At 40.0% G+C, this 13,431-nt stretch overlaps 1 protein-coding gene across 1 annotated transcript; it reads left to right on the top strand.

Moving 5' to 3' along the window:
* The first annotated feature begins 1,431 nt into the window (after window positions 1-1,431).
* slc25a15b (solute carrier family 25 member 15b) lies at window positions 1,432-9,879 on the top strand. Its single transcript, XM_036580817.1, has 7 exons — window positions 1,432-1,531; window positions 2,885-3,012; window positions 6,914-7,172; window positions 7,970-8,107; window positions 8,626-8,801; window positions 8,918-9,076; window positions 9,239-9,879. Exons 1-7 carry the CDS (start codon window positions 1,443-1,445, stop codon window positions 9,358-9,360), a joined length of 1,071 nt encoding a protein of 356 aa, XP_036436710.1. The 5' UTR covers window positions 1,432-1,442; the 3' UTR covers window positions 9,361-9,879.
* Window positions 9,880-13,431: the final 3,552 nt, after the last annotated feature.

Genomic DNA, 13,431 nt, shown 5'->3' with positions numbered 1-13,431 from the left:
ATTGAATTTAATCCTGACCCTTTTAAAATATTTATTTCAGCAGCACACTTGTCCTTTACAAACGTTTACATTATTTTATCTCTATCTCTAATATTTTATATCTATCTAAATTAAAGTCGTTTTGAGCAGGGCGATAAAACTTCACATTGTTTCTCAAATTAAAATAATAAAACAAAATAAAATCTCATCCCGTCTCAGTTTGATGGAGAAACGCCAGTCTGTCCGTCTCGGGTTCAAACCGGGTCTTTACTGATGCAATCAGGCACCACAAGCGGCATTTTCCCCACCCGTATTCCGACAAGCCCCGCCCACAACAAGCCGCAGCTGTCTAGGGTCGCGTTCCAAACAGTATACATGCAGCCTATGTAGGGCACTTAGGACAGAAAACGCTTCACTGAGTAGTTCTACATCGAAACTTTGAGAACAATCAAAGAACAGACCAAATCTCATATATGGCAATTACGACATATATTAGCATATATGGATCTCCCTTATATCCAACTTATATTAGTGACATATGAATATATATGTGACATATATGCCAGCTTATTTGAAATTGGCCTTTTTCAAATATGGGACATATATTTCATATGCTAACACATCTGTTTAAAAAATATATAATAGAAAACATTATTCACATATGGATGGCATATATTACTCATATTTGCCAGCTTCACATTATATAACAAAGTTTTTATGCATCTTCTTTATTTCTTCCATATACGTCCTAATGAAGAGAAAATTAGTATAACAGCTAAATAATTCAACTCAAAATACGTGCACAGTGTTAGCTATACAATAAAATCACTCAAACATGAAATCAATAACAGTTTTGTTCCCTGTCACATTTAAATAATATAACATGGTAATAATTATAACTGTACTGGGATGTATTCAACCATGTAGGCCATCAGACATGTATGTATGATCTATATATTATGCATATGTGTCCAGTATCTGATACATACTTACGTATATCTTAAAATATATACCTGATCCTTTATTATTAAGTGAAATACTACTAGTTTTCTACCTTTACAGTCCGTAACCATTTTCCCTGTGGAGGGCATAGGGAGCAGGGCGTAGGGCATGAGAGTGATCAGTTCAGATGGGAACTGTTAGCCAATCGTAGCGCCGGAGGGGCGGGGCTTTAGCGCTCTAGACCGGCGGAATGCTTGTGAATGCAAAACCGTCCAATCGCAGCGCTTGAGGGGCGGGGCTTCAGCGTTCTAGGCCGGCGGAATGCTTGAGAATGCAAAACCGTCCAATCGCAGGGCTCAAGGGGCGGGGCTTCAGCGTTCTAGGCCGGCGGAATGCTTGTGAATGCAAAACCGTTCAATCGCAGCGCTTGAGGGGCGGGGCTTCAGCGTTCTACACCGAGGGAATGCTTGTGAATGCAAACTGGCCAATCGCAGCGCCGGAGGGGCGGGACCTGCCGGAATATGGGTGGTAAAAACACAGCGTGCTCCAGCAGAGAATCCACATCAAAGCCGAATAGCAGCGATGGGAGCCGCTCAAGATCAACAGTGAGGTCAGTTTACAGCTGAAACCCTGAGTAGTTTCTCTGAAGTGAGGAGCTGATTAACACTGACAGGATCGTCGATATCTGTTTGATAAACGCCTCAGTGTCACTTTTTATGGTGTCTTCTTGCCCTGTAGTGCTGTATTTAGCTCGGTAGCTAACTGAGCTGAGCTGAGCAGGAGATGTGAGGTTATGCCGGTTGTGTGGTTTATGGTTAGTAATATATATTTATCTGTTCTAGATAATTACGGTACACACGTAAATGTGTAACTGAAGCTTTATCCACCCGGTCGAAGTTAATAAGACGTTAAAGAGAAGAGCAGAGCTGATCTTTAGCCTCATGCTGAGTGTCCTTGTGATGAACTTTACTTTCTTACTCTGAACTCAGTCACTGTTTGAAGAAAGAGAGAAAAAGAGAGAATGAATGAATGAAAAATGAGAATCTGTCTCTCTGTGGTCACCAGCCTAGCGTGGTCTTCTATGGTCAGACTTTAAAACCTTACCAGATGGTGGCTTGTTGGCATAATGCATTGCACTATATTCTCAAAAAAAGGTTCTTCAAGGGTTCTTTAATAAAGACAGTGGTTCTATTTAGAACCACGAACACATAAGGGACCTAAAATGGTTCTTTGACTGGTGAAATGGCTCTTCAGATTGGTGGAGAACGTGTTGTGTATGGTTCTAGTACATTTTTGAAAAAATAGTTTTTCTACACTATTAAAAAAGATGGTTCTTCAGGAGTTCTTTAGTAAAGAAAATGGTTCTATAAAGATCCACTCAAAGAACATCTTGCATGATTTGCATCATGAAAGCGTTCTTCAGATTGATGGAAAAAGTGCTGTATATGGTTCTATGTAGGACCTTTCTGAAAAAGGGTACTATGTAGCACCCAAAAGGGTTCTTCTATTGTTATGGTGTCGAGCATGTAACAATAGAAGAACCCTTTTCAAAAAGGTTCTATATAGAACCATCTGCACATTCATGCACATTTTCCATCTGAAAACGATGCAAAGAACCCTTTGATCATGCTTAGGGTTCTTTTAAGTGTTCATGGTTCTATATAGAACCATTTTCTTTACTAAAGAACCCTTAAAAACCATCTTTTTAAAGAGTGTACTGTTACAAGTTTGACATTGCATTTACAAACAGGTTCTATATTAGAATCCTACTCAACACTCCATCAATCTGAAGAACTTTCTTTGAGTGTTCATGGTTCTATCTAGAATGATTGTTTACTAAAGAACCTTTCTTTTTCAAGAGTGTATAATATAGCACTTTGTCTGCGCTGTGAAGGGTAAAAATGTCAATATATAGTCATACATAATAATAATCTTGATGCTTTTGTGTTTCACTCTCTCTCAGATTCTCCTTTAGACTGAGGTCCGATAAAGAGAAGCAGCCGGAGTCGCAGAGGGAAATCCATACTCCCGTTGCCATGGCACCGCACCCTGTGGTCCAGGCCATAATAGACCTGTCGGCTGGAGCCGTAGGTACGTCTGTAATCGGCGGAGGTCGACTGGACCGCACCTGTCTTTCTCCAGTGTGATTAATGCTCCTATAAGAACCTTCCAACACTGAAATATTGGCTGTGTCTCAAATTGAGTACTTCATTAGTGCACTAGACACTTCTAGGGCAAAGTGTTCACACTGGGAAAGGCAGCAGGATGTAGCCTACTTTTAATACCCAGATAATGTACTGAAACTGCTGTGTGGGGAACGGTACACGTTGACCAACACAGTTCCCTATATGTGTTTGAGGGCACTATTACGTGTTTCTTGCGTGTAAGTCTGCTGTTAAACTTCAGTGAGTGTGTTTATACGCACTTAATAATCCGATAACTGCAGAAAATTCAGATTTTGTCTGTAATCTAATCAATGCATTAACATGCACTTGAGTAATCAGTCTACATGAGTCAGACAGTAATCAGATTTCTGCTTTGCAACCAGCCAATAAACTCACAGAAGAAGACGAGATAAACTAAAAAAAAACCTCAAACTTCATAAGCAGATTTTTTTTAAAAACATTGCGTCACATTACCTGAAAATATGAATATGCATAATTTAGAAGATGATTAATATTTAAATCCTTCATTTTGTCAAGCATGTAGTCTGTTTCTCGCTTATTTCCAGTACCACCGTCTGTTTTCGCACATGCTCAGACTGAGAAATCTGAAAGAAATCAGAGTAAGAGTTTACAGTACTGAGAAATCTGATTACTGAGCTAAAATCCAGCCTCTTTATCAGATTTCCTTATCGGATTTCTAGACCTTACTCCTATCTAAGAAATCAGAGTGTGCTGTTTACGTGACCATTTGAATGATCTGATAACTGCAGAAGTTTGATTATGATCCGATTATGATGATTGAGTGCGTGTAAACACGCTCACTGTTATGTACCAACACCAGCTGCTCAAACTGCAGCCTAGAACTGCCAAACGCCTCTAAACTACCACCCTGGACAGAGCCTGCTTGTCTGTGTGGACTATTTTGGTGAGGTCAGTCTTATGAGGCCAATTCACTGCCCAGCGCTGTTGGAATACTTTCGGCTCCTTAAGAACCTCAGGAGGATCCTAATAACATTCAGAGGAAAAATGTACTCCAGGCAGAACGTATTACAAGCTAAGGGTGGGCAACATGAGGACATTTAATTGTTATCATGGTAAATTATGTCAGTAAGCTTTTCTGAGGATATTGTGGATATCAGCACTTAAAGAACACTGACTGACGGCATGTTTCATTATAAAGTGAGCAGAATTAGACCTGTTGGATTTAGTGCAGTGCAGTTTGTAAAACACTAAATAAAAATTATTGTAGTTGCACATTTATTATTATTATTATTATTATTATAGTATTGTTTATATGCGGCACTACAGGTTCTATTTTGTCTGTTCTAACTTATTAAATCTCAGAAAAATTATCGTGATGCATATTGTGAATTGTGAAAATGCCTTGAAGTATCGTTAAATAATATTTTTGTCATGTTGCCCACCCAATCACATACATATAAATATCATACAGTGTAGAGGTGGGCGATATGGCATGATCCAATACTGACACCGATACTGAAACCTTGCATGTCGGCTGATACCGATCTGATATCTTTAAAAACTATCAAGCTTTACAACGAGCTGAAGCACTTAAGATGATCATTTATTAGAGGAATATCCTGCTCAAATAGGCGATATGGCAATATGTAAAAATATATAACATGTATGCGGTTTGATGTGAAATATTTCATTGTAGGGACTCTCTTTACAGTGGTGGTGATAGGAACCAGGGGTCGCCATGGCTACAACACAAATATAGCCATTTTATTTACTATCCAGAACCACCAGTGAACCTACACGAGTCTTCTGAGTTTATATGGAATGTTGATGATGGAAAATAGTGGAAAATCTGAAATAATAAGTTTTCTTTGGGGACTATTTTGCCTCACAGTGCCCTGCATGTATCCCTCCACCATGAATGGAGTTTAAGTTCTCTAAACTATCATAAAACAGTGTCTCAGTCATCAGGCAGTGAATTCATAACCATTTCATGTAGGAACTTTCTGTGAGGGAGCTTTTAGAGGTGGACGTCTGGTTCCTATCACCACCACTGTGAACAATTCAGGCTCGGTAAGTTTCTCTAGAACGGAGCGTTTCACACCAAACCACTCTGAATGAGTTTAATTTAGCTTAATTATGCAGGAATTCTAAAAAAGGGTGGAATTCCTCTCTAAGAACAGCAAGCTGCTGGATAAATATTACACTAAAATTATAATATATTCATTTTCAAAACCATCTAGTTTCGCACAGTAGCTGAAGAGTTTAGCTGAGTTTTCTGTAATGTTTCATCTCAAGTGAAGCACTTCAGTTAAAAACAGCTCATTTTGAAGCTTCAGTAGTTTGTAAAGATATCAGATCAGAATCGGACGATACTCAAAGTTTCAACATCGGTATCAGGAAAGAAAACAAAGCACTGTACCATGTAGTGTGCACTATATAGTACATAGTATTGTCACTGAGACTCAGTGAGAGCATTAACAGTGTGGTTTAATATGAATGGGCTGTTCCTGAGTGATCCGGCATGCTGAGTTTCAGCTCTGTTTGCATTGCCAAAGCTCAGTATTGTGTCCAGGCCTTATCTGATCACTGGGCTTTTGTGAAGATGCTTACTCCTGCGGTTTCTGACCCAGGGCCATTTGCCCCCCCCCCACCCCACACGCACCCAGACACACTACACTGCTCTCTGACCTTTCACACCCCTTTACAGAGCACTCTCACACTGATCTGTCTGTCATACTGACCGGTCTGACTTTTTCTTTCATGCAAAACAGCACAGAGTGTGGAGAACTGTGAGTTTAAAGTGCTTTAGTATCATTAGTGGTGGTGCTAAGTAGTGCAGAACTCTTAGAAATCTAGTGTTGTTAGTGTAGTTTTATGTGTTGGATTTACATGACATTATTAAATGTAAGTACACACCTAATTACATTATTACATGGTTACAAATACTATTAGTGTTATAAAGTGGTTCTAAATTAAATCTGATTGGCTGAGCCACGTTGTAAAATACACATCCTATGACCGTATAAACACACTGTATAAATGTACCCTACACAAGAACCCGGTTCTCCAATGGGTTCTTTAGCAAAGAAAATGGTTCTTTGTTAAACCATGAACACTCAAAGAACCCTTTTCATGATTAAAGGGTTCTTTGCATCTTCAGAGTGTTCTTCAGATTGAAGGAGAATGTGTTGCGGTTCTATCGTTTATGATGTCAAGCTTGTAACAATAGAAGAACCCTTTTTGGTGGTTATATTATGATATAAACCGAGTCTGTTCTACAGTTTCTCATTAGGCTGAATGAATAACCGACTCTAAATGTAGGCATTGTGATATAAACTGAGTCTGTTCTACAGTTTCTCATTAGGCTGAATGAATAACTGACTCTAAATGTAGGTATTGTGATATAAACCGAGTCTGTTCTACAGTTTCTCATTAGGCTGAATGAATAACTGACTCTAAATGTAGGTATTGTGATATAAACCGAGTCTGTTCTACAGTTTCTCATTAGGCTGAATGAATAACTGACTCTAAATGTAGGTATTGTGATATAAACTGAGTCTGTTCTACAGTTTCTCATTATTATTCACATTTGTGGGCGGAGCATGGATGAATCTGTCCATTTTATGGCTTTGAATGAGGCTCAGCCAATCAAATTTTAGCACTGGAACTGTATCTGTTTTATAATAGGTAGTAATAATGATAAACCCTGATGTCGTCAGTAATTAAATATGAAAAAATTAAAATATTACACACCTGAGCTGTGTTAAAGGTAATGTAGTATAACAGAATAATACTGTTTTGATCAGAGAAATTGATTCGTTAGCGCCCTCTTTCTTCTGCCGTAGGTGGTGCAGCGTGTGTCTTCAGCGGTCAGCCGCTGGACACGGCAAAGGTGAAGATGCAGACGTTCCCGGGGCTTTACCGCGGCTTCCTGCACTGCTTCCTGTCCATCTACAGGCAGGTGGGGCTGAAGGGGCTCTACCAGGGCACCAGCCCCGCCCTCATGGCCAACGTCGCTGAGAACTCCGTCCTCTTCATGAGCTACGGCTTCTGCCAGGAGGTGGTGCGCTTCACCTGCAGCCTGGAGAAAGGGGCAGCCCTCAGGTCAGAGGCAGAAACCACATAATCAAGTCTGTTAGAGATACTGAACAGCTCCACACAGTCTGTCTGTATCTCTCTCTCTCTGTCTGTTTGTATCTTTCTCTCTGTTTGTATCTCTCTCTCTCTCTGTTTGTTTGTATCTCTCTCTCTCTCTGTCTGTTTGTATCTTTCTCTGTCTGTATCTCTCTGTTTGTATCTCTCTCTCTCTGAATCTCTCTCTATCTCTCTCTCTGTCTGCATCTCTCTCTCTCTGTCTGTATATCTCTCTCAGAATCTCTCTCGCTCTCTGTATCTCTCTCTCTCTCTGAATCTGTCTCTCTTGCTCTCTCTCTGTCTGTGTCTCTCTCTCTCTGAATCTCTCTCTCTCTGAATCTGTCTCTCTTGCTCTCTGTCTGTATCTCTCTCTCTGTCTGTGTGTCTCTCTCTCTCTGAATCTGTCTCTCTTGCTCTCTCTCTGTATCTCTCGCTCTGTCTGTGTCTCTCTCTCTGAATCTCTCTCTCTCTCTCTCTCTGTATCTCGCTCTCTCTGTATCTCTCTCTGAATCTCTCTCTCTGTATCTCTCTCTCTCTCTCTCTAAATCTCTCTCTCTGTATCTCGCTCTCTCTCTCTGAATCTCTCGCTCTCTCTGAATCTCTCTCTCGCTCTCTCTCTGTCTGTATCTCTCTCTATGAAACGTTGACGCTACATTTTGTTTGTTGTTACTAAAGCAAAATAAAATAAGAAAACTATCTTTGAATTAAAAAGTTAAATTCTCTCTCTCTCTCTCTCTCTCTCTCTCTCTCTTTCTCTCTCTCTCTAGTGATATGCAGAAGGCGTGTGCGGGTTCTGTGGCCTCTGTGTTCTCCTCTTTGGTTCTCTGCCCCACTGAGCTGGTGAAATGCAGACTGCAGGCCATGCACGAGATGGCAGCGTCCGGCCGGATCGCCACCGCCCAGAAGTACGTCACATTTACCTGCATTCACCTGCGTTTACCTGCGTTTAGGACTGTTTTCACCCGTTTACAGTGACTCTGTATGAAAGAGAACCAGATCAGAACTGAAACTGTCAGATTCAGTGTTTTTCCTGTTCACACTGTCACACCACTCTGCCACGTATCTTCACTATATATACTGTATATATACATGAATCACAGTCAAAGCAATAATACTAAACCACACTTGATCTCTGCGTCTTGGTGATTAAATACTTTATAACTTTTAATTTAACCAGTCAGTTTGCAGATCAAAAATACCTTCTGTGATTCATAAAATCAATATTGTTTTATTGCTTGTCTGCCGCTATCAGCGTCTGACCATTGTTTAAGTAGTGCTTAGAGACGTCTGTGATTGGCTGAGAGACGTGTCAATCAGAATTTTGCAAATATCTGTAACTTTAAAAGAAGAACTGCTGCTACTGTGAATACTGTTGTATTGACTGATTTCTCTCTCTCTCTCTCTCTCTCTCTCTCTCTTTTAGCTCTGTGTGGTCTGTTGTAAAGTCGATCGCCCAGAATGAGGGTCCTACAGGGTTTTTCCAGGGTCTGACCACCACCATAGCCCGCGAAGTGCCCGGATATTTCTGCTTTTTCGGGGCGTACGAGCTCTGCCGCACGTTCTTCGCCGACCACCTGCGCTGCAGTAAAGATGATATAGGTACCTTTATAAAATGCAGAGTGGATCATTGAACTGAATGTTCTTAAGTCGTCCTTTCAATAAAGAACGATTTTAGACACACTGTTTATGTCTGTTTGTGTATTTGTTTTCTTTAGGCGTGGCCCCCATTGTGTTTAGTGGTGGTTTAGGTGGTGCGTGTTTATGGTTGGTGGTCTACCCGATGGACTGTGTGAAGTCCAGGATCCAGGTGATGTCCATGACGGGCAGACAGGCCGGCTTCTTCAAGACCTTCATGCACATCTTCAGGACGGAAGGTAAGACAACTGTGTTCATATGATCCACACAGTCATTTTGACAGACTGTAATACACTACAGGAAGTGTAGGGGGTGATATGGCTTCTATTGTTTCATTTAAAAAGCTCTATAATGTTCATATGATGATCTACGTTATGTTGCTGTTCTTTCTCTCTCTGTAGGCGTCAGAGCTCTGTATTCCGGACTCACTCCCACTATGATCCGAACGTTCCCGGCTAACGGAGCGCTCTTCCTGGGATACGAGGCCAGTCGTAAACTCATGATGTCACAGTTTGACAGTTAACGTTAAATCCAGTGTTAAATCCTTCGTTAAATCCTACGTTGAATCTCTCATGTTAACTCCAGCTGCTGTTTCCTATCTAGAGCCCCAAAGTAACTCCCTCTGTTTCACCTGTGCTGTGGAAATCACTCCGTTCTACTTTCGGTTTTATTTATTATTGTTTTAGACGTTTCTCCAGTGCGGTGACTGACCGCCTTGTTTCCGTTCTGCACACGAGTTCTGTTAATACTCCAGCATATCATCAGTTAGATCAGTATTAGTACGTTTATTTAGCTTTGTTCTAAGCAGAACCAACCCAGGATGTTCTATGGTGCCATTTTAACTCCAGTTGTGCTCTTTGCTGAGCACGTTCCACTCCACGCATGTCTTATGTTCATCTCAGCGTATTAAACTGTGTGAAACACTACATTTCACTAACACTTTCCTTTACAGTCCCCTATGTTCTAGATATTAACCAGGGAAGTAAGAAGTACTCCAGAGTACACTCTTAAAAAGATGTTTCTGTAAGGTGATGACAATGGTTCTGTGTAGATCTCTGAACATTCAAAGAACCATTTGCATGCTTAAAGGTTCTTTGCATGGTGAAATGGTTCTTCAGATTGATGGAGAATGTGTTGTATATGGTTCTGTATAGCAGCAAAAAAGGGTTCTGCTATTGTGATGATGTCAAGCTTGTAACAATAGCAGAACCCTTTTAGGGGCTATACAGAACCATTTTCAGAATGTTTCTATGTAGAACCACATACAACACATTCTCCATCAGTCTGAAGAACCATTCCAGTAAGCTTTAGTTAAACTGTCTGGAAACTTAACATCAGGTTACCCAAAATAATCATTTAGTACTTTGGAGTTTGTACCTCACACTTACTTGGCTAATATCTAGAACTTGTTGAGCATCTCAGTAAAATTTAAACTATCTTGGAACTTCTATCGGGTTACACAAAATAATTATCTAGTACTTTTGGAAATTTTACCACATACCTACACAGTAAATATCTAGAACCTGTTGGGCATTTCACTGTAATAGAGTTGTCGGGGAACTTAACATCAGGTTACCCAAAATAATTACCTAGTACTTTGGAGTTTGTACCTCATACTTACCCAGTTAATATCTAGAACCTGTTGAGGATTTCAGTAAACTTTAGTTAAACGGTCTGGGAACTTAACACCAGGTTACCCAAAACCCCACATACTTACTCAGTTAATATCTAGAACCTGTTGGCACTTCAGCACAATTTAGTCAGACTGTCTTGCAACTTACCATCATGACACCCAAAATAATTTGTACCTCACACTTGCCTGGTTATTATCTAGAACGTAAGGGACTGTAAAAGAAAGCGTTAGCTGCATTTCACCCCACACAGTGTAATAAACTGTAATAATATTAATATTTAATATTGTACTGTTAATATTAACAGTAAACACTGATTCTGACAGATGTTCTGTGCAGCCGGGTGGAACATGCTGATAAAAATATAGACTGAATTTTTATTCACGCGAGTGGCGTAGCGACTGATGAAGTACAGTCTGTGCTGCGTACTCGATTTGTGGCCTAAATAATGTTTCTCCTTTATGATGATCTGATTTTTGTATTTTTGAAGGACATTTCTTGCTCTTTGTTATTTTTAGCTGTTTTGTTTGTGTTTTGGTGACCAAACGTTGCATAAACAGAACGTTTCACCATCCGCAGACTTTTAAAAATGAAGAATATGGTGCACTAAGGCAGCTAGAACAGCTGCACTGTATTCTGCCTCTCTAACACTGTCGCACAGCAGCTGAGCCCCAGCTTTCTACCAGAACAAAGTGTTTTACCAGAGAACCAGTAAGTTGTAACGTTTAGAAATGGGATTTTACATTTTTTAACGCACAGTTAGAGGAATCTGAATGTTTAAGCGCATTTTAGGATGTTTGGAAAGATGCTTAATATTTTCTGATGACTAAAACTGTGTTGATTTGAGAATAAATAACAGTTTTAAATGCAGCATTCAGACTGTTTATTCACGTTTATGGAATATTGAATAAAATATTTGAAAAAAAGTGGCTAAACATACTATAAAAAAATGTATGGCCAATTTAAAAAGTAAGGAACAATGGACTGACCACCCCAGAGTCCAGACCTCAACATCACTGCATGTTTAATTACTTCAGAAAATGATCAACCAGCTTCTAAGACTGAACTTTGGAGGTGTGTCTGCAGATTCTTTGAGGAGCTGAAAGTGAGTCTCCTGAAAAGAATGGAAGCTGGAATAAAGGGAAAGAGAGACTCACTGAGACTGAACAGTTGAGATTAGAGTTAGTTATAATTTATAATAGTAATTTTTTTAAGTACATACAATTTACGGTTCTAGTCAACTAAATCTGTTCATTTTTATGCATAAACATATTTATTTATGATTGTAATACAGCGTTAATCTGTAAATACTGGGTTAAACCATCTTCTTTATGTTGATGGACTTTATGTTTAGATGTCAATTATAAAACGGATAGTTCCGGTCCTAAAATCTGATTGGCTGAGCCGAGTTTGAAGCCGTTGTAAAACCTGCCATTTATGCACAGCTACGACCGCATCACAACTGAATCATGTATCACTGCGCCACAGCACGAAAAACTGCTGTTAATTAGTAATATTTGACTCTGATCGCTGATCGCATGGAGCACCGAGTGTACTGATGAAGCAAGAACCCGTTTTTGTTTAAACTGAGGGGCTGGAGACTTATATTCTTATCTAGAACCAGGCTGGTCAGCTAGCTAAGATAGCAAACATGCTAAACAGCGCCAATATTAATCTCGCAGGCTTGAATTAAAGCACTCAGAACATGATTAACTGTAAAACTACAGTTTAAAAGTCTAAAAAATGTCACTTGACTGTCTTACACGCTTCAAAGGTTCGTGTTTCAGTCAGCAGTAACGTCAGCGTCAAATCCAGGCTGAGTCTCAAACGGCTCCGTACTCCCTAAATAGTGTTCTAGCTATGAAAGTTTAGAAATTCTAGCTTTTACAGCCAAGAAGTGCATCATTTATCGAGTCTGGATGTGTCTGAATCCCAAAAGACGGTTTCTTAGCTACATTACGCACTGTTTTGCTGCAGGATATACATACCTAGATGCCGCGTTGGGTCCCGCCAGACACGTCAACGGCACCGCCATTTTGGGGCGGTCAACATCGCTGCTGGACTGCATTCAGTACCATTACAGAGCGGCAGTTTCAGAAAGATACTGTCTAAAATTACACTATTTCAGGAATATCACACTCAGTGGGATAGGATTATATAACGGAGGGAACGCAGTGATCCACACTCATGTCTGTGTGATGCGTGTTGTCTGTGTGGTGTTTGTGTAGATATGGCCGTGTGGTTGGTGAGGCACAGAGAACCTGTTGATGTGATTGTTTTTCCTCTGGTTTTATTTCAAGCTTATTTTTATCTAACTGTCTATTCAGGGAGTCTTAACTTTATATAGTAGATGGTTCCTTGAGACCACCTGTGGTTCCAAAACGCACTTCGTCATATTCTTCATAGCTTTCATATTTCATAAGTTACATTCTAAAGGTGGGGGTCGTATGAGAGCTGTAACTGTCTTCTTTCCAGTTAAATAGATGGGTGATGTCATTTTAAACCCTTATAATAAAAGAAGCTGAACTCAGATCTGCTCCGTAAAAATTATTTTTATGAAATAATACAAAGAGCGTCTAAGATTTTTGGCTTTCAGCAGTAAATTGTAAGCATATAGCAATATGTTTATGATCATCGAACACGTTCTGTTAATTTGAGGGGAGCTTTTACAGAAAAAATAAAAATAAAACTCGAACAAGAAGCTGGCGAATAGGAAGCCAACTTCAGCTTCGACCTTCTTACTGTGTTTTGGGGGTTTATTTTATGTTTATGTGTATTAAGGTTAGAAGTGATTCACACATTGATGGATTTGCTGATGTGTGCGGCTCTTGACCTCTCCAACATGGCGGACGCGCAGACGTATCGCCTCAGATAGAGAGCAACAGACAAAGCGGCATCTAGGTATGTGTATCTATGGCCTCAAGTGGCTTATTGATTTAATAAACACCTTCACACCTGTCATG

The sequence above is a fragment of the Colossoma macropomum genome, unplaced genomic scaffold (assembly GCF_904425465.1).
Source record: "Colossoma macropomum unplaced genomic scaffold, Colossoma_macropomum, whole genome shotgun sequence".
NCBI classification, from domain to species: domain Eukaryota; kingdom Metazoa; phylum Chordata; class Actinopteri; order Characiformes; family Serrasalmidae; genus Colossoma; species Colossoma macropomum.
The sequence above is the reverse complement of the archived record's forward strand: the minus strand, read 5'-3'. Positions and strand labels throughout refer to the sequence as shown.